At 30.5% G+C, this 23,441-nt stretch overlaps 1 protein-coding gene across 1 annotated transcript; it reads right to left on the bottom strand.

The window, feature by feature from the left end:
* Positions 1–7,265: 7,265 nt before the first annotated feature.
* LOC132714805 (fibropellin-1-like) lies at positions 7,266–22,975 on the bottom strand. The gene is made up of 15 exons (XM_060697731.1): positions 22,896–22,975; positions 21,375–21,438; positions 21,042–21,124; positions 20,231–20,302; positions 19,095–19,197; positions 18,609–18,703; positions 17,996–18,064; positions 15,266–15,416; positions 14,518–14,622; positions 13,806–13,916; positions 12,723–12,833; positions 11,537–11,647; positions 9,738–9,848; positions 7,634–7,767; positions 7,266–7,376 (listed from the first exon to the last, which is right to left on the bottom strand). The coding sequence occupies exons 2-15, from the start codon at positions 21,421–21,423 to the stop codon at positions 7,266–7,268; spliced, it is 1,416 nt and encodes a 471-aa protein (XP_060553714.1). The 5' UTR covers positions 21,424–21,438; positions 22,896–22,975.
* Between the last annotated feature and the right edge of the window lie 466 nt (positions 22,976–23,441).

The raw sequence follows: 23,441 nt of genomic DNA, 5'->3' as shown, positions 1-23,441 counted from the left end.
CAGTTACATGCATCAAATATATGATACATCAACAGTTACATGTATCAAATATATGATACATCAAGAGTTACATGTATCAAATATATGATACATCAAACGGTTACATGTATTAAATATATGATACATCAAACAGTTACATGTATCAAATATATAATCCATCAACCAGTTACATGTATCAAATATATGATACATCAAACAGTTACATGTATCAAAACAGTATATCAAATGATACATCAAGAGCTTACATGTATTAAATATATGATACATCAAACAGTTACATGTTATATATAATCATGTTTACATTCAAATATATGATACATCAAACAGTTACATGCATCAAATATATTGATACATCAACAGTTACATGTTATCAAATATATATTACATCAAGAGTACATGTATCAAATATATGATACATCAAACGGTTACATGTATTAAATATATACATCAAAACAGTTACATTGTATCCAAATATGATACATCAAACGGTTACATGTATTAAATATATGATACATCAAACAGTTACATGTATCAAATATATGATACATCAACAGTTACATGTATCAAATATATGATACATCAAACGGTTACATGTATTAAATATATGATACATCAAACAGTTACATGTATCAAATATATGATACATCAAACAGTTACATGTATTAAATATATAATCCATCAACAGTTACATGTATCAAATATATGATACATCAACAGTTACATGTATTAAATATATAATCCATCAAACAGTTACATGTATCAAATATATGATACATCAAGAGCTACATGTATTAAATATATGATACATCAAACGGTTACATGTATTAAATATATGATACATCAAACAGTTACATGTATCAAATATATAATCCATCAACAGTTACATGTATCAAATATATGATACATCAACAGTTACATGTATTAAATATATAATCCATCAAACAGTTACATGTATTAAATATATGATACATCAAACAGTTACATGTATCAAATATATATAATCCATCAAACAGTTACATGCATCAAATATATGATACATCAAACGGTTACATGTATTAAATATTTAATACATCAAACAGTTACATGTATCAAATATATAATACATCAAACGGTTACATGTATCAAATATATAATACATCAAACGGTTACATGCATCAAATGTATAATCCATCAAAACGTTACATGTATCAAATATATGATACATCAAACAGTTACATGTATTAAATATTTAATACATCAAACAGTTACATGTTTTAAATATTTAATCAGACAGTTACATGTATCAAATAAATGATACATCAAACGGTTACATGCATCAAATATATAATCCATCAAACAGTTACATATATCAAATATATGATACATCAAACGGTTACATGATTGTATCAAATATATAATCCATCAAACAGTTACATGTATCAAATATATAATCCATCAAACGGTTACATGCATCAAATGTATGATACATCAAACGGTTACATGTATCAAATATATAATCCATCAAACGGTTACATGTATCAAATATATAATACATCAAACGGTTACATGCATCAAATGTATAATCCATCAAAACGTTACATGTATCAAATATATGATACATCAAACAGTTACATGTATCAAATATATAATACATCAAACGGTTACATGTATCAAATATATAATACATCAAACGGTTACATGCATCAAATGTATAATCCATCAAAACGTTACATGTATCAAATATATGATACATCAAACAGTTACATGTATTAAATATTTAATACATCAAACAGTTACATGTTTTAAATATTTAATCAGACAGTTACATGTATCAAATAAATGATACATCAAACGGTTACATGCATCAAATATATAATCCATCAAACAGTTACATATATCAAATATATGATACATCAAACGGTTACATGATTGTATCAAATATATAATCCATCAAACAGTTACATGTATCAAATATATAATCCATCAACAGTTACATGTATCAAATATATGATACATCAAACAGTTACATGTATTAAATATATGATACATCAAACAGTTACATGTATTAAATATATAATCCATCAACAGTTACATGTATCAAATATATAATCCATCAACAGTTACATGTATCAAATATATAATCCATCAAACAGTTACATGTATCAAATATATGATACATCAACAGTTACATGTATCAAATATATGATACATCAAACAGTTACATGTATCAAATATATAATACATCAACAGTTACATGTATTAAATATATGATACATCAAACAGTTACATGTATCAAATATATAATACATCAACAGTTACATGTATTAAATATATGATACATCAAACAGTTACATGTATCAAATATATAATACATCAACAGTTACATGTATTAAATATATAATCCATCAACAGTTACATGTATCAAATATATAATCCATCAAACAGTAACATGCATTAAATATATAATCCATCAAACAGTTACATGTATTAAATATATAATCCATCAACAGTTACATGTATCAAATATATAATACATCAAACGGTTACATGTATCAAATATATAATCCATCAAACAGTTACATGTATCAAATATATGATACATCAAACAGTAACATGTATTAAATATATGATACATCAAACAGTTACATGTATCAAATATATAATACATCAACAGTAACATGTATCAAATATATAATCCATTAAACAGTTACATGCATCAAATATATGATACATCAAACAGTTACATGTATTAAATATATGATACATCAAACGGTTACATGTATTAAATATATGATACATCAAACAGTTACATGTATCAAATATATATAATCCATCAAACTGTTACATGTATTAAATATATGATACATCAAACAGTTACATGTATCAAATATATAATACATCAACAGTTACATGTATCAAATATATGATACATCAAACGGTTACATGATTGTATCAAATATATGATACATCAAACAGTTACATGTATCAAATATATAATCCATCAAACAGTTACATGCATCAAATATATGATACATCAAACAGTTACATGTATTAAATATATGATACATCAAACGGTTACATGTATTAAATATATGATACATCAAACAGTTACATGTATCAAATATATAATCCATCAACAGTTACATGCATCAAATATTTAATACATCAACAGTTATATGCGCATAAATTTGCAGACAATAAAAAGGTATTATTGTCAAATCTAAAAAGTGATGAGGACTTAGAACGATATATGATCCAAAAATTATTAAATAACAGTTTTATCCGATTAAATAAATTCAAAAAAAAGTCATGTTATACCCAAGTTCAGTTTTTCTAAACAAATAATACTCGGAAGATCCTATAAATGAGCGGAATAAAGTGTACCCTACATGGCAGATATATAATGGGCAATGATACATGTATAATAATTATTATAACTTTGATATCAATAATATATGATAAAAGAAAGGGATATATAACTATGACAAGTATATTTTCGAGATATTGATGTTTATCATAATGAAAGCAATTGAAAGTGTGTTTTACGCCTATGTCTTATCATTGTTTACGTCTCCTCAACATCATCTTGCTTGTTTGTAATGATTCGTTAATACCAAAACTTCCAAACGTCATTCCAGAAGGATCAGCTGTACCTGGTTTAAAGTACTTGCCATTTAGATTTGCACGGTAACAGCCGTCATACCACCACGCACCATGATAACGAACAGCACAGTTAGTATCATAGTTGTCAGAATCATGGTCGTACGTCGAAAAGCTCATACCATTGTGATATACAAATCTATATAGAACGGAAACTGCAAGTCAAACAAGACGTTCAGTTAATGCGTAATATATGTACGTCAAACACTTTAATTTGTAAGCTTTTTAAGTATTTGATGATTTACCAATATTATTCTTTATGACATAAGAGGGGTATATCTTAGCCCATGCAATTGTATATCTTTTGTGGGTGTTTTCCAGTTTCCCACTGTAAAATAAACTTTACATGTATATACAGCCTGCTTATGACGTTTTTGACAGTTAAACTATTAATATATTTATTAATAACCTTTTTATGCGTAAATCGTGTATTCATGGCTGCACAATGTACACATTTCTTTCACGCATCTCTCTACGATGCCCCTATTTCCACTACGAAGTGATTGGAGAGTCAACCAAATTGAAAAGTCACCGCTTCCCTAATGATGACGGTTATATGTCATATTATTATACGAATTGCTTTGTAACACAATTCTAAGATTTTTGTGCGCATTATTCGTGATTTTCGTTTAAGAACATGAACACAAATTGCCAGTACGTGATTGGCCATTTACAAAGTAAATCACAAACAGAATTCTCAGACAGGTTTTGATATTGATAATTGCACATTCATTGCAAAGGAGGATTTTAAAGGAATAGTTGTACCATTTTATTTTCAGGAACAATTTGACTCTTTATGCACTCACCGTTAAGACTAGCAATTGTGGAGCCTATATGAAGAGTAAATGCCGGTCCGGCTGAAAGTGAAAAATTGTCGAAAGTTTCAAAAGCCTTTGTCCCGTCCGCCGCCTCTAAATCTATCCTAAGATTTGTACGTCCCCTGTTTGCAATTTTTCTTATCTGTTGCAGTCCTTCAAAAAGTAAAATATGAATAATTATAATATTTTTTATTTACAGAAGGTAGCACATTAAGACAAATACAGATTTGTAACACCTCGCAGCCTTTTAAATAAAAGCATACCAATCGAACAAAATAACACATGTTAACGAAATCATTTAATGGTAATCACAGTGTTATAATTTATCTTATTACATAAACTATTCATTTTCTAACAATTTATTTTATCAAAACTTTTCTATAAACACAATAGCTATCTTCACTGCATCATTTTAATATGTAATTAACATAATTAAAACTAATAAAAGTCAGGACTATGACAGACAGCCGTTATTAAAAAAAAATTATAGTAAGAAATAATGATAATTATAGTAAGAAATGTACGAATATAACGATCGTATCTTGTACATATAATACACATTTTATCGTACTGAATTTAATTTGATAAATATTTCTTGAAGTTATTTTTAAATATTGACAATTTCATTTTCCTTTAACTGTCAGTGGTATGGATTTACAAATATTCATGGCATTTAATTGGAACGTGCCTTTAGAATAGTTAAAACGTAGTTAAGACTAAACTAAAATTCTGTAAGATTTCGATCTCAGATTATTAGATATGGTAAGTAAGTCTCAGATATATTTAGGGAAAATATTACTCAGTGCTTTAAAATGTACTTGGACATCGGTGTGAAAAATACATAGTTTCTTGAAAGGCAATGTTTTGATTTTGTGTATACATTTTCAGATTGTTTTCTCATTGGAAAATCTAGAATTTTGCAAATTCGTTTTAGTTATTTGTATATTTGATATATTTATTTTTTGTTTTCTTCTTCCTTATATTACAATGATAGGAAAAAATAGAAGAAAAAAAGCATTACAAAAAAATGGAGTGTGTTATACACATTAATACTAAGCATCTTATAAGAATCTTACACTGGCTGCCGGTACAGATCGGAAATCTAGCTCGACGGTAACTGTTTACGGCGGTAACGAGGTTCTGTCGAGTTGCCGCAAAACAGTTACCCAAGAGCTAGATATTCCCGTCTGCACCGACAGCCAGTGTTTGATTCTTTTTCTTGCATATTACATATCAATTATTTTCGGAACAGAAATTACGAAAACTGATATTTTCATTACGCACTTTTTTCTTATAGTAGCGTATGAACTTACATCTTCATTCATAACGGTTAAGTGACGTCATCCTAAGCACGCAATTCATTCATAAAAGGCGCGTCAATAACGTCATTTAAAGCACGCAACTTGACTTACATGGGGGTGTAAGATAGAGTTTTCTACCACCGGTGTAAACGGTAGATAATCCTGTCTGATATGCAAGATTTTGTCAGTCGTTAATTTTTAAATTCAATACTTTCGTAATCTTTATTTTTGACTACTACCTACTAGCATCCATTTAGACAACTGAGGGTGCAAAAGCATGTTATTTAATTTACACCACTTAGTAATCCTTTTCATCGGAATAATCACAACAGAATTACATGAAAATTGCAGACTCGGTTAAAATTGACTTTGAACATGAGAGACTATGAAAAAGACATTATCTCTCACAACCACTAGCACCAGCTTGAGCAGTTCTCAATTTTCAACACTTAAAAGTGCTTTGCCAGACTATAATGTAGTTTTTCGTCTATAATTGATATGTCATCTCCAGCTGTATTCAATATGGGACCATCTTGCAAATAAGTGGGAGATAATTTACATACAGAAGAAACAGCAAAGGACCTAGAATTGATACTTTGGAACGGCAATAGTAAAATTCTGTACGTCGGATTTAATGTCTCCAATTAAATTTATTTGCATACGATTATACAAAGAACAAATAAAATCGTTTTAATGATGTTACAGAAAAAAATATAGTTTAAGTTTATATAGATAAATTCACAGTCAACTTCAAAAACGCCTTTTGCAGGTCTAAAATAAATAAGATAAATTTGCCACTTTCAACATATTTAAACCAGGGGTCTATCAAATGAATAAGGGTCGTATTGCATGAATGATTCTTTCGAAATCCTAATTGCTTATAATGTAAAAGTATTTCTTTTCTATAAAATGCTATAATAAATGACTAGCTGTATGACGTCCAAAGTCTAAGTTATTGAAGACAAAATAGAAAAAGGTCACAAGTTGCTGGGTTCATATGTCAATCAAGTCAATTTAAAAATCGGAATATTTTTTTTTAATTCTTCGGGAAATATTCCGTGTCCAATGCTTTTATTTATTTTGCATTGGAGTTACAAAGATACCGCAAGTTTTATTATTAAATTTTATAGACTATTTTCATCCAGCCATGTCCAGTCTAGTCCAGTGGCTTTATTTGCATATAGTCTTTTAATGAAGAATTTTACTTAAAATGCAGAAATGTTTTCAATTTCAATTTTAGATTCCTTCCATTTAAAGGGTAATCTAACTTATTCTTCAATATTTTGAATTCGTCGTTATATAACTGTACTTTTCGTCAAAACTAGAAATATCAAGACAATAATTGTTCTATTCATTTATAATATTGGCATGATCGTTAAAGGTATTGCCGCAAATAGTACAGGGATATATTGTTTTACCCAAATTTATTAACTTCATTAAGTTTCTTCCAGAATACCGGGAATCACTGATTACACCATTTACAACATTCAAGAATATTATGTAGACATTATGAAAACTTACCAAGCCAGAACTCACTGTGTAAATTTCCAAAACCATTTTCATATTGAGAGAAGTTCCTGTAGAAATCTACTGAACCGTTAAATCTGTACTGAAAAACCTGGTAAACAGATTGATAGAAAATACCCAAATGTCACTACATGTATCCTAATAACATGATTTCATTTAAATACTTGATAATAAAGCTCAATTCCGTAAAGATAATAGTACTCCAAACTATGTACTGGAACTTAATATACAGAGAAGGCATAACTTTTCTTATTTAACATTTTAAATAAACAATTGAGTAAGAAAATTATTCATGTCCAAACTGAACATCTACAAATATAACGCAATATATCAAAAAACAAAACTGACCGTCCAACCGCCACCATCTGTAGTCATGTCACAATAGACATCCATAATTTTATGAGTTTTCCATGTACTTATTGTATAAATTCCGTCGCCCTTATTATCCCCATGTCGCAGTATAGTAGCACAATCTGTATGGTCTACAATACACATGTATGGTAATTAACACAGTCTTACTTTTAAGTCTAACCAAAATGCATTACAACGTGATAATTGAAGTAAAAGCTATTCAATTCAAAAATAATAAAACAAAAGGATACATAACAACATTGAGATATCATTTCATATCGTCATTTGGTTATTTATTTGAATTATGTTCCTTATTGTAATAAAATTTTAAAGATTCTAGTGTAATGCAAATGTTAATGCTCAATATCCCGAATGGCGACTGCTGAGCCTCGGTAAGTTTATTAGCGACAAATATTTCCTATATCAAAACAAGACAATGGCTATCATATGAACGGTACCTTTCTTCAAATAACAATACCAAGTTTGTTCTCCTACGTGTTATATTTTTAAGAATATGTTATAGCTGTAGTAAATCACACGAGAAGTTGTGATTAATAAGAATGAGCCAAACACAAAACAAAAATGAAACTTCAAAGCAACATATGTTTTCATAGAAGTTCATACAATATCTTGTAGAAATATCCCTAATTTAAAGAATCAATCAAACAAAGCAATTTTCATCTACTTTTGTTGTGAATTATGCGTCCGGTGATCATCTTTTTTCCCACATTTTATTTCTATCTAAAATTACTTGTTTTACTTACTTTACGTCTGTAAGGAGTTTACTCCACATATCTTTTTATATAGACTTCTGCGAGAAATAATGTCAATATTACGTTATTAGATTTTGTGTTTCAGTGAAGATAGAAAGGTCTTTTTAATTTATTTTGGTACTAAATTGTAACGTCTCGTGTGATTTACTAAAGCTGCATTTGCAATTTTCACACAATTCAAACAATTTTCTCGAAAACCATACCAAATTAGGAGAACGCACTTGGTATAGATATATTCAAAAAAGTGATCGTGCATATGAAAAATAAGGTCAAGTTTGGATTTAAGAAACATTTGTCAATTTAATATTTTAAATAAATAAAGGACCCACCGAGTCTCAGCGGTCGACATTTCTCGTTTGTATAATTATACAAAGTCACGTGAATCCCCTGTCCCGTGAGAAATATTTTCAATAAAACATTATTTGGTAATCGCGATTTTGAGAAAATTATCATCACAAAATAATCAATTTTCTTGCAATAATCGGAATAAGAAAACATCTATAACCGTTACTTCTTGGTAAATCGTATTGACATTAAAATATGTTCTTTAGAATGAAAAAGTACAAATTAAAAATTATGAAAACTAGTATAATATTATATAAAGGTTTTTATCAGTGCAAAAAAGAAACTTTTTATTTTTGAAAAATATGTTGTTGTTTTTATTCGAAATGATATCGATCAATCAAGCAGTTTCAAGTTGATGTCACCACAACGTTTTCAGCTTTGGTACCGAGTGAAATAAAAAGTGAAATATTACAGTTAGTAGTAACTAAAAAAATCACATATAAAGGAGTTATAGTTTAACATAATTTTGTTTACCTTTATAACATTAATAAAAAAAAATTTCAATAACTTTTTTATTTTGCTTTTTTGGACGATAATTACATTTGTATGAAATAAAAAGGGCAATAACTCTCAAACATGCAAAAGAATTCGATGCACTTAAACAATATTCTCTTATTTGATCTATCAGTTTATGACATTTTAAGAAATACTTGATGGTCTACACTTTCCCTAGATGAAAACTATGTATCTCAGTAGTTTGTAATTGATACAGCCGATACCTTAAATAATGCACCAAAATAAAAATAAAAAAGACGATTGACTGAAGTCCGCCGGGGTTATTTCTTTGATCTTCTTTGATCCCTTTAACCAAGAAAGCAATCTCTTTCCATCCCATAACTACTTATTCCTCAAGAAGGACAAAGGAAACATACATTCATGCAATAAATTGTGCACCTGAATACATGCGGATGAACAAAAGTCAAAACGGACAACGCCAAATTCATATTTGTTCGTCTTCGACGAAACAATAAAATCATACATACTATACTGGCAATTGTTTCCGGTGTACCCTTGAGTACAGGCACAAACATAACCATTCACTCGATCACTACATGTGCCATGTATACATGGATTTGATAAACATTCATCTATGTCTGAAAAAAAATATTGCGATCAACTTGTTAAATCATACAAGTTAATTTGTTCATTTTGGCAAGATTTTTGTGTATGTGGCATCTTGTTTTTTCTTCCCTTGAACTTTAATTTGTTGGATATATCAATATTTTCACTAATTAATGTGTTTGAATAATATACAAATTTATCAAAAGCAAAAAAGTGACACTATGCCTAAACATGTGTTAATGGTGAGTGCACAGGTAAAAGCAAAAACTTTATATTTTGTTAAATTCTTTTTCTATTTAACTTTATATTTTATTTTAGCTAATAGGCATAATGTTAATAATTTATCAGTAATGTTCATTTCATATAACGAGACGGACAGTCTTTTACTACTACAGTCATTTAGTATATATATTTTATCCGGAACCTTGTTGGTCAATAACGATTATAACAGTAAAACGTTTGAAATATAGTTATTTTTAAACGGAAGCAATCGGCATAATTTTATTTTGCACAAATTATTTATCTACAGACATAAGGAGTACATGTTAAGTATTCCACAACAATTAATGATATGGGCAATAAAAAAGTCATCCATCCCATCAAGCAACAAACGGTTTTCATTCATTTTCATGACTTTGTTATGATATAACGTATTAGTTCTGGCTTCCAAAACTTTATAGGCCGCTATTTAACATTTTTGTTTTTATCTGATGCGGCATTAAAGTTTTGGATTAGACCCGTTACGAAACCTAACCAGAATAACATAAATTGATTTATTCTTGTTTTTTTACTTGCAAATACACTTGACCCAATCAATTCTTGCGCATTTTACGATAAAACAATTATTTTACTATCGTTTCTTTACCAATTAAAGTATCAACATATTAATACCGTCATTAAAATTGCCTATTTAACTGTAAAACATCAATTTACGCCGACTACAGTCGGCCATGATATTCAGGTGCCACGCGAGACCTCGTATTACGTCATTCGCGGGAACAGATTTGAATAGAGTCGTGTACTATATTTTTAACATTTTGTTGACATGATTTCGATATTTTTATTCAAGATAATGTTTTTATTTATTTTTATTAATTTTCTAGTACTTAAATATGATTTTATTGAATATAAAAGTCAGTAAATCACCTTTTTCAATATCTTTAAAAAAAGTAGTTTATAAAAATATTGGAGGCACATGGGTTCATAAAGGTCAATCTCGTAATCACGTGGTCAAACATTTTGGCAATATGGCGGCCAAGTGCCGAAATTTTTACCTGTCAGAAACTATTAGGTAGTTTATGTTCGTAATGTCCATCCTTGGCTTATCAACATATTATATATAGTTTTATCAAGGTATGCTTCACTTTACTTCATGGCATGTTCGATGAATAAATACGAGCGTGTCAGATTCCTGGCACGATTATTGGTGGACTTTCCCTACGGGGTTATCTTCAGCGTTCACGTCATGTCATAGTATATAAACGTGTACGCTGAAGACCTTAAGCTAATAACGTATATATTACAAAAAAGGGAGACGACACCAGTAGTGCCAAAGAATGTTCTACTCGGTTGCAAAAACGAAATTTAAAAGATAAATCCTTACAAACAATTTCAGAAATTAGAGCGATTTACCACCTGGAAAGCGATTGTAATATGTAATATAGAAACTCATTCTTTATGGAGCAGAAAAATAAAAGAAAGAAAACGTTAGAGTACAAACCGTGTTGACAGTTGCTTCCATTGTAACCTTGATTACAGGTACAAACATAACCATTAACTCGGTCACTACATGTTCCATGTATACATGGATTGGATAAACATTCATCTATATCTGAATAAAAAAGAGATATTGCGTTAACACTTGTTAAATCATACAAGTTAATTTGTTCATTTTGGCAAGATTTTTGAGTATTTGGCATCTTGTAATTTATTCCATTTGATCTTAAATTTGTTGGAAATTCCATTCAATTTTTTCACTAATTTTCGTCCTCCCGTACTATGCCTCTTTACGTCTAATGCAAACTTAATATTTTCTGATTCTTACTCATTATTGTCGGCTGCGATCTGTTTTGTCAATTGCGCTCTTGTGTGTTGCATTACAAAATTAAAGTTTCTAATTTTCTCTTTAAGAAAACACATTTAATGTGTTTGTTTGATAAATAGATTTCTTAAAGGGACATTATGCGTTTTCATGCGTTTAAGGGTGAGTGCACAGGTAAAAGCAAAAAACTTCATATTTTGTCTGTTCTGTTAATTGCACTAAGACGTGTTAAATTGTAATATCAAAAATTCTAATTTTATCTTCTTGAAGACTAAATAAATGTGTTTATATTATAAATACATTTCTCAAAGCCTTAAAGTGACTTCATACCTGTGTTAATGGTGACTGCACAGGTTAAAGAAAAACAACATTATATTTTATTTTACATTTAACTTTACATGTACAATCAAAAACCATGTGACTCAGGACATTATATCTATAATTTATCAGTTATGTTCATTTTATATCAAGAGTAGGACAGCAATACGTTTGAAATGTATAGTAATATTTTAACAGAAGCAATCAGCATAATTTCACTTTGGACAAATTATTTATCTACATGCATAAAGTTTTCCACAACAATTAATGATATAATAACACATTCTGTTAAACAACAAATTTTCAAAGTGTTCTTACACTTGATAAAGAGGATTGAAGATGGTATACATAGAAAAAGGGAGAAAACATTAGTGTCAAGAGAATGTTCTACTCTGTTGCGATAACGAAGTGGAAAAGATATATCCTTATACACAATTTGTGAAATGATGGCGATGTACCACCTAATAAAGCGGTACTAATCGTTATAAACTTAAGTCATGTTATTTGGAGCAGAAATGAAAACGTAAAAAAATTTTAGAGTACATACCGTGTTGACAATTGCTTCCATTGTATCCTTGGTTACAGACACAAACGTAACCATTTACTCGGTCAATACACGTTCCATGTACACATGGATTTGATAAACATTCATCTATGTCTGAAAAATTATGATATTGCGTTAATGCTTGTTCAATCATACAAGTTAATTTGTTCATTTTGGCAAGATTGTTGTGTATGTAGCATCTTATTATTTCTTCAATTTGATCTTTATTTTGTTGTATGTTCAATTATTTCCACTAATTGTAATCCTCCCGTAACATTATGATGCATGTCAAGTTTATTTTTGACGTCTGTTGCAGACTTCATAGTTTCTGAGGGCTGTGATCTGCTCTGTTAATTGCGCTCTTACTTGCTGAGTTGTTGTATCAAAGGTTCTAATTTTATCTTTATGAAAACTCAATTAAATTGTTTATTTTATAAAAAGATTTCTTAAAAGCGTAAAGTGAAATTATGCCTATACATGTGTAAGAAATAAGTGCACAGGTAAAAGCGAAAAAAAAATTTTGTTATTATAGTCGTTTTCATTTTTACAATTTTCTTAACATGTATAATCAATAGCCCATGTGACTCAGAACATAATCTTTATGATTTATCAGTAATATTCAATTTTTATAAAGAGTAGCACAGTCTGTTTATACTTAAGTCATATTATACATTTTATACTGAACCTTGTTGGTCTTTGAAATATATAATATATAAATAATATTTTAACAGAAGCAATCAGCATAATTTCACTTTGGACATATTTTTATCTACATGCATAAAGAGTTAAAATTAAGTTTTCCACAACAATTAAAAAAATCACACATTCTATCAAACAACAAATTTTCAAGGTTTTCTTATAAAAGATGATTGAAGATGATATACATACGAACAAGAGGAAAACATCACTGTCAAGAGAATGTTCTACTCTGTTGCGATAACGAAGTATAAATGATACAATATATTTATAAACAATTTAAGAAATGAGGGCGATTAACCGCCTGAAAAAGCGGTACTAATCGTTTTAAACATTTATCATATTATGTGGAGCAGAAAAGTAAACGGTAGAAATCATTGAAGTACATACCGTGTTGACAATTGCTTCCATTGTATCCTTGGTTACAGACACAAACGTAACCATTTACTCGGTCAATACACGTTCCATGTACACATGGATTTGATACACATTCATCGATGTCTTAAATATACAAAAACATGACAATGAAAGTATATGATGGTGTTTTACATATTATTACTTCATAAAAAATGTATCCAACAATGGAAATATTCACGGAACATGATTACAAGTAATTGTTTTTTGATAATTTATTTTTTTTAAATAATATTTCATGTTAAAATAATCCAAGAGTGAATGCCGAACTAGTTTGTCATGTATATCTGTTTTGTTAATAACTGTTTCAAAATTCAAATTTCAAAAATTATTAACAATCATAATGCATTCTATTGCTGTACATGTCAAAGTTAAAAAAAGAAATTACACTATATAGTTATATATATATAGTTATATAAATATATTCATGTATTTTTTTCTGTAAAAACATTAAAATATAACTGTAGCAGTTTACTAGAAATTTGTCGAAACGGACAACGAGACAACCTTTTAAATATACAATTAATTCAGTAATAAAATGTATAAGATATTTAATTAAATTGACTATCATATTGATTAGTCTAATTTTTTACTTTTTTATTTTTATGAGCTTGAACTTATAATTTGTATCATATTAAATCCAAAAAGAGTATATGTAAACTATTTGGTTCATTTAAAACGATATCACCTTTGTCGCATATACTTCCGGTGAAGCCTGCAGCACATTCACATCTGAAGTTATGACCGTCAGATTTGCAAGTACCATGGTTACAAGGATTTGACTGACATGGATCTGTAAAATAACAAATTTGAAAAAAGCACACTCAGTGCTTCGATACTAGGAAAGGCTGGAACAGACAAAATAGAAATAGAATATGATAGCAATGCCCTCGCACATTACACATACTTTATTTTAAATTCAATTATTTTTACCAAAAATTAAAATATATTTTACAAAAATGATATTGCAATTCAATTTATATAAAACCAAGCGATAAAGTTACAGGATAAATTAAAAACACAATTATGTTGGTAAAAATGAAAAAGAAATGCTACTTGATGACAATAAATAGCTAGAATAATTTCTTTGCAAAATTACCAAACTCATAATGATCAGTAATTAACTTTCAGATGTGATTTCTATAAATACAAAATGTTTTTGATTTTTAAATGCATTTTGATTATGTTTAAAGTAAATCTCATGTTTTTAAAACTCATTATTGCTTAAGACGGATCTTAAATAATTTCTGCATCAATAAAAGCATAATTATGTGACTTTTTGCCGAACTGCACTTTATCCCCATATACTTTTTCACAAAAGACACTTCATTATGTGTGCATATATAGACATCTGGGATGTTAATAAAATTTAAGGAAAAGCGACTTATTGCACATTATATTTTTTTGTAATCTTAAAAAGAAATGATCAATTATACCTATAAGCAGCTGGGCTGTCGTGCAATTTTTATTGCACAGATCTTCTGAACAACAAGAATCGCATATGTGTTGCTCGTGACTTCTTTTGTCCATACTGACGTCACGTTTTCCAATGATAGCCACGTGGTTACCTTCCATCGGTTTACAAGCCTAGAAAGAAAGACGATGTTCCTACTGCTGCTGCCGATAATGAGGATGATGATGATGATTATTATGAAGAAATGATGATGATGATACGTAAAGTTATTGCAATGGAAATAATTAAGTGTCAAAATGCAACAAGCAGACGAATAAAACATGCAAAAAGCTTTATTAAACGAATTTAGAACACCTGCTTTCTAATCTTGTTTGAAATATTTAATATTCTTGCTTAAACCCCTATCACACTAGGGCGGCGTTCTCACGGCGTCCAAAAGAAACTTCAGAACGCCGAGGTAAGCGCAGTGAGATCGCAAATTTCCGCCGCTTCTCCACAAAAGTGGCATCGCATAGAACGCTGACAGCATTTTGAGCATGCTTAAAACACACGCCGTCACTCGGCGTCCTGATAAAGACGCAGTGGGGTCGCAGTAAGGACGCCTCAGTTGCATCTCCTTCAACTCAACAAGAGCGCCATGAAAGCACAAACGAAACGCCGGAAAAATGCAGTTGTTATCTACGGTCCTTGTACGGAGATTGTGCGGCGTCTCTATCGCACTTATACTGCATGTGGGCAGAACTTTTACGGAACTTTACGGTTTCAGGGCAGTGTAAGGGCTGCGCGAGTGCCGTATGAGCGGCGTGACAGCGCTGTGGAAGCGCAAAGAACGCAGTAGAAGCACAGACATTAAAACGCCGTAATAACATATGTCAACAACGTTGAAGCTCCGTAGCATCGCCATGATTGCCTTGAGGACACCGTGAAGACGCCGTTAAGTAGGTATGTCATCAAAAATATCACATGTTTGATTGTGATCTCGCAGCGCTTTGTTTAACCCATGTGTCTCTAGGCGGCGTTCTAACGGCCGAACGCCGAGGTGAGCGCAGTAAGATCGCAAACATCGCCGCAGCATCGCGACAGCATCGCAGTGGCATCGAAACGCCGACCGACGGCGCGTGTTTTGAGCCTGCTCAAAACGAACCCCGTCACTCGGCGTTCTGATAAGAGCGTAGTTGGATCGCAGTAAGGACGCCGTAGCAACTCAGAAGCATCTCCTACAACGCAACAGGAGCACCTCGAATACACAGAAGGATCGCTGAACGAAAGCCGTAATTAGCTATGGCGCTTGTACGGAGATAGTGTGGCGTCTCTATCGCGCTTTATCTGTGTGTGTACGGCGCTTTTACGGAGCTTTATCTTTCTAAAACTCTCTTTCTGTGACCTTACAGCACTTTCACGGCGACCATTGCGCACTCAAGGAGAATCTTCTGCGTTCATCTGAAATTGGTGAATACGGTACAGTAAAATCCCTACTTTAGACCATCCCGGAATTAAAACCAACCCCCTATTTAGACCAGTATTTAAAAGAACAGAATCGTCTGTTATTTATGTTAATGATAACATGACCCCCACTTATCCACTTTAAATACCACCGGTTTCAGCCAAAATTCATTATTTTAGTTATCTAACCCCACTTTTGAGACCACTTATATTCCAGTCAATACCCATTCAGATAACAAGTTTATCTGCTTGAATTCTCTAATGCATGGCACTTGATGAAGCAATGTGTTAAAACTGTTGCGACTGGAAAATTGTATAAAGGTGAGAAAATAATTTCAGATTAGTTTAATGTTACTTTCTGCACATGTATTTTGTGGAGAATTAATTTCTAAATTAGTACGTGAATTATGTACATTAAACAAGACCTATGAAAATTTAATCTATCTATTAAATATCTTCAATCTAATGGTCTTCTTATTATTATAACATCAGATTATAATAATATTTGAAGGTCATAATATAATTGTTTAAATATGTTTATACATGATAGTTCAAATATAGTGGTAATGAAATATATATGTCTTGATAATTATATCCACAATTAAGACCACCCGCTATTTAACCACTTGAGTCCCTTTGGTTGGCATAAAAGAGGTTTAACTGTATATATAGAACGGGTTTGCAAGTAAATGTCCTTTAAACCATGTATGATAATCGGCAGCAGGATGAAATACTGCTTACTTGCATGCAAATTGTATTCCAATTTCAGATGAACGCAGATGGAAGCGCAAAGAACGCAGTAGAAGCCCAGCCCAAACGCAGACAATCGCCAATATAAACGCTGTGGAAGCTCCGTAGCAACTTCATGATCGCCGTGCGGACACATTTAAGTCTCCATATCATCAAAAGTATCAAATTTTTCTTGTGATCTTGCGGCGCTTTGTAAAATTTAACAACGCTGTGCAAACGCAGTAAAAGCGCAGTCTAGTGTGACTGGACTTTTAAATCTAACAATGCCGTGCAAACGCAGTAAACGCGCAGTCTAGTGTGGCAGAGCATTTGCTTACTAAAGTGTCAATAGGTAAATGAAGATGTTGATATGAGACAGAAAATTATAGTATTTCTGACTATATAACATTTTTTGTACGGAATATATATAAATGTCAGGGACAGTAGACACAACAAATAAATTTTTTAGGTCAGAAACCTTATTTTCATTATGTCATTATGACAAATGAAATTGCAAAATGGCAAGAATTATTTATAGATAATGTAAAAATAATCGATAATTAATGACAAAATGTCTCACGTGTTTAGATATACAGCTACTGGTATACACAGTCTCTGAGAACATATTCTTTCCAACAATATTACACACCTGAAAAATTATAAACAAACTGAAAGCTATATAATGCAAGACCATAGTGAAAAAGGGATATTATTCCTCTAAAACGTTCTCACAAAATGTACAAATATCATCATAATGCTTTCGTTTTGGAACAATGGTGGATGAGTTTAATTATATTGGAGCAATTGTAGGACACATTTGATTATTTTCAAGGTACTTCTCAAAACCGTGTGATTTTACACTGCCGCGTATAACCTCGTGTGGGGTAATTACACGAAACAATAACCATGTTCTTTTCCCAACAGACGTGTGTGTACGTGCGTGCGTGTGTGTGTGTGTGCGTGCGTGCGTGCGTGCGTGTGTGTGTGTGTGTCTCCATACGTTTAATAAAAAATTAAGTCCAAACTTCTTCGAACAATGGATACAGAAAGTAATTTTAGCTACAATGGTTTGCGTGCAGTGATAATAAACTTTTAGCATATCATTGCAGCGTTTTCATTTCTTTATGTCATTCATTCACTCATTAATTGATTCATTCATTCATCTGTTCACAATTTAGTTTAAGATCACTTACTTCTCCTGTAGAGCAGAATTCAATATTATGACACTTCCCACTGTCGGTATGTAAAGGACAGTTATAGCATATAGGTCCCCTATGCTCTGGGTAACCTTGAAAAGATATTAATGCATACCATAATGATATCGTTTAAAACAGCATTTGAAAAACAAGTGTAAAACAATATATATAAACACAACTCTTTTTTACCTTTGTCGCATTTAACATAACAATCGTATCTCCTTAAAACTATTCAGTATATAGGTTCAAATTATCAACATCCAAATTTGCTCAAATGTATCAACATCCAAATTCGAAGAAATTTGTGTGAAAAAAAGGGAAACAATTTTTGTGTCAGCCTGTCATGTCCGTTTAGGCATTTTGCTATTGATGAATTGACAATACTGTCCGATTTATTTAGATTGTAACCATAAGTATCACAAATAGGTTTTTCATCAATTTGAAAGTCTGTCATCAAGACAAAACGTATAACTATTTAGTTACCTTGTTGACTACAGCCATTGGAATTACAAAGATCTTTAGTTTTGCAGCATTCAGAACATGTAACTCCATGTCCATTTATACTTCTGGTGAAATTGTTACAAACCTATATTGTTGCAAAAATACATAAACATTGTATAAAGTAAAAATGCGTAGCAAATCTAGACAAGACTTGCATAGGCAAAATCTATTATTTGCATTAGAAAGGACATATCTTTAAAAACTCATAAATCATTAGGAAATGCATACACATGTAAGTAAAGAAGGGTTGAAAAAAACTGTTAAGAAGTGATTAATGATTGTAAATGGTAATAGGATATGTTCAAAGTTATGTTATTGTTATACTGTAATGTGGAAATATGTCTTTGGGCGACATCGAGGGTATATCTCGGAAGAATAAATTATCGGTAAAAAATAATGACGCGTAACCGTCGATTGATTAGGATTTTATCGAAAACGACTATTTAGTATTTTCTCAGGAACTGTTTTATTTTCACACATATCTTTCAAATAAAACAACATGTATTAGAAAGACACTGAAAATACGACGTAAAACATTAAACTGATATATAGAAGGCGCGAAAGCTTCAACTGTTATGTATTAGTACAGTTATTTCCTTGGTTCAAGAAAAGAAAACAGTTATAAATCAATACAGTTTGAAAGTGTAGTGAATATAATTGGTTAGAAATAACAATAAAAGATCAAATTCATGCGACAAATATGAAATAATGAACGGAGGGGCACGTGAGGACTTTCTCTATAGGAACGTCAGAAAAAATAAGTGCTGCGATATGACATTTAGTTTTAAATGTCCGTTTGACTCAAACAACCCAGCTACCATCAGTAAGTCATTATTATGTAGACTGTTACAAAAATATAAACTTATATTATTCATTTTTGTTTGCTGTTTGCTGATTTGATTATTGTTTTATCCGACATATCTTTGTTTTTCCTCTTTTGGTATAGCTATTTCAAACTCGATCATAATTTATCTTTTAAGAACATATATTTGTTTCATTATAGATTTATCTGATTAAGTAAAGTCAAAAACTAAGTGATCAATAGAAAGATTAAAATCTAACCGTACTTTACAATATATTAGATAGTTTGGACTCAAATTGGTCTAGAAATAATTTACCGTATTTTGCAGACAACCTAGGTTGTAGACAGTTTCACCAAACTCATTCAGCACTTGTTCTACACTACATGACTAAAACAAAGCAACCAAAACTATAATTCATCACGGATCTTTATTACAAATCCGTGAGTTTATAAAATTTAATGAAACAAAAACATTTTACAAACTATTAAAAAAGTATTAAAATAATAGGAACTGTCACATAATCTTTATTTAAGAACGAGCTAGTAAATTAAATTTAAATCATCGATAATTTTGAATTTATCAAAACGATGAGGCACGAGAATTATGTATTGAAAATTGTGAACGGCTAAGGTTGTACTGGTATACTGGCGGAAAAAAATGATGTTAAAAAAACCAGCATCGTAATAATAAGCGGTGTATTCATACTGCATTCATGATCTCATTTCTTGAATGCTTTATTCCTCGTTAAATTGTATTAAAGAGGGCGTCTGGGCAGAGTGCCTAAGAGTGTTGACTTCAAACCAATTGTCCCTCACATCTGTTGCTTCGGATACTGTCAAACGTAAACGCTAACGCTAATGTATGATTCGTCGGTATTTCTACTTCTATTGGGATACCCGTTCGTACCTGAGATATTGCAAGGAGGGGTCCCTGAAATCTTTCTTCACCATAATGTCTAGAAAGTGGCAAGCCCTTGGCAATATCGGTGCGTCGCTGATACCGAAATCGAGGCACAGTTTATGATATAATTGCGTTTTGTTCTGCTTTTTATTTTTCTTGGTTATGACCAAGAAATAGGTCGCCAAAAACTTTTAAAAAAAAAACGTACATTTTCTGTTGTACTAACCTCACCAGCATAGCAGTCTACAACCTTGTTGCATATCCGAGGCTTAGGAATACCTTTGCACTGTAAACATGTTAGGCCTTCAACTATATAAACAAATAAACATTTTGATAATAAAGACTGTATAATTATAATAGATAAACTTTACACACTACATTACAAAGAGAAATGCTCTTTTTTCATTATTATTATTATCAAAAATTTAAACGTTGTTGGTCGGTATTGTAGCATTTTCCACAAGCTACAAAAAATGACATAAGACAATCACTGTGGCCCAAATCAAGCCGTGATTTAACATTAAACGAATTATATAAGCCATAAAAAAATTTAACGTACCTTTATGTATTGCCAAAGTCACCGTTGCAATATAGAGAAAAACTTTCATCTTGGCTTTTACTACCTGAATTGAAAAATGAAACACCATTTCAAGACCTGGTTGCTGCATAATTATTATTTATCAAAACCGATGATTTTGAGTATCTGCTTTCAAGTACACCAGTAAACTTATAATGATTTAGGTCAAACAAGTATGAAATATATTTGCGATGCATACTTCAAGATAAATAGACCTTACAAAATTCTTATATCATCAAAGTTGCTATTCAAAGATTTACCTATAGCACAATTTTATGTTAGATTAGTCTAGAAAAAAATGATTTTTATTTATGTAAAAATAAGTGAGCTCGCAAACGCCACTGCATACATATAAATATATATACATTTAAATGCACAGGCACATACAATACATAGCAAAATAAAATAAACAAACATGTACACTTCACAGACAAATAAATAGACATACATATACAATCAACAGTCATAAACATACAACGACATGTAGAGTACACAGATTAATATCATTTACATGTTATAAGTTTATGTATAATAAATATAATTTTCAAAAAATTGCTTAAGGATTAAAATAACGAAAATGATGGATACAATACAATACAATACAATACAATACAAATACTTTATTCGCTTTAAGGCCTCCGGCCCATGCAAAAACATATATACAGAGAAACAATTTACACAAAATTATAGCATGTGCACAATGTTTAAACATATACTATATAAATTTAACTGAAAATAACTTTTAAGCATAAAAAAAAAAATTCTGGGAGTTTCTTAATTATCATTTTGTATCTAAGACATATTAATTGTTAATCTTCCTTTTTTCAAAAGCGTAATACAAAAATGTTGCTGTACCCTTTATAAGATCATCCTTTTTTGTAGACATTAATATATTAAATTTGTTTCGGGTTGGAGCATTTAGGTACTTAATCGGTAAATATAATTTTCTAAGTTCTGAATAAAAATCACAACATAGTAAAAAATGAAATTCATCTTCTATTACATTCTTAGAACATTTTGTGCATAATCTGTTTTCCCTCAATATCTTTTTATGTCTACCAACCTCAATTTCAAGATCATGTGACCCTATTCTAAAATTTGAGTATATATATCTAAATTTTCTAATGTCTAGAACATCTAAATAACATTCATATGAGAAATTTTCCTTAAACATACCATAAAAAGACAATTTTACATTAGAGGTTACAGATGAATGCCACTCTTGTAGGTATATATCTTTTAACCTATTTTCAAATTGTGCTATAAAGTATTTATCTGATGTAACAGATTGACTTTCCCATACATATCCAAAACCATGACTTTGTAAAATTTTTCTTAAAGATGTAACCCAATTGTCATGTCCCTGTATATCATCAGTGATACAAAGTGAGCCGCTCTGCAGACTAAAATTGTATTCAAAACATAATATTTATTGAGGGGAAGAACTCGTCAGAAATGAAAACTGTATAAAGTTAAAATTGGTGAATAAACATATAAAATTACCTTCAGCCACAGTTTTTAAAACCTTCGTATCTGAAATGATCCGGTATAATTGCCCTTTTTATCTGGATTGATAACTACAACTGGAAAAAAATGTCAAATAACTAGGCAGTAAAGGTATTTTATCTTTTATACACTTGTTTTTTCCGCCAAGTGGGGCATCTTTATCATTTGAAGTAATACAACAAGATTACGATGGATTTAAAACACATCAGCATTACACACAAACATTAGACATCCACGATTTAAGAATTTAAAACATATTATCTTTGGGTAGTGACCCTTTTATGAAGCACGATGTTCATTCTATTTTAGCTTGAACCCTTTTCTTTAAATTCATCAGCTTTATCTTTTTAAAAAAGTACTAAAATAGTTTTATCTTATGATACTTCAAACCTTTGTAAAAGATTTACTATGCTCATACAATATTTGTATTAGAAATCTTGGACACTATTAATGAATATATCTAGTCTGAATGAGTAAATGCACAAACCATGTCTATGGAGCTGCGTTTCCTTATACAGGTGGAGTTAATTTGGCCCCTTCCTA

Source organism: Ruditapes philippinarum, unplaced genomic scaffold (assembly GCF_026571515.1).
Source record: "Ruditapes philippinarum isolate M1 unplaced genomic scaffold, ASM2657151v2 ctg4465_1_1_1_1, whole genome shotgun sequence".
Classification (NCBI taxonomy): Eukaryota; Metazoa; Mollusca; class Bivalvia; order Venerida; family Veneridae; genus Ruditapes; species Ruditapes philippinarum.
The sequence above is the reverse complement of the archived record's forward strand: the minus strand, read 5'-3'. Positions and strand labels throughout refer to the sequence as shown.

What these genes read in the sequence shown, in the direction of transcription:
- LOC132714805 (XM_060697731.1), bottom strand. Translation starts at nt 21,423, where the DNA reads ATGAAAGTTTTTCTCTATATTGCAACGGTGACTTTGGCAATACATAAA. An exon ending in CGGAAGTATATGCGACAAAG is followed by an intron (nt 13,917 to 14,517) that starts GTGATATCGTTT and finishes TGTATATTTAAG; the next exon opens with ACATCGATGAATGTGTATCA. An exon ending in TGGAAGCAACTGTCAACACG is followed by an intron (nt 9,849 to 11,536) that starts GTTTGTACTCTA and finishes ATTTTTTTTCAG; the next exon opens with ACATAGATGAATGTTTATCA.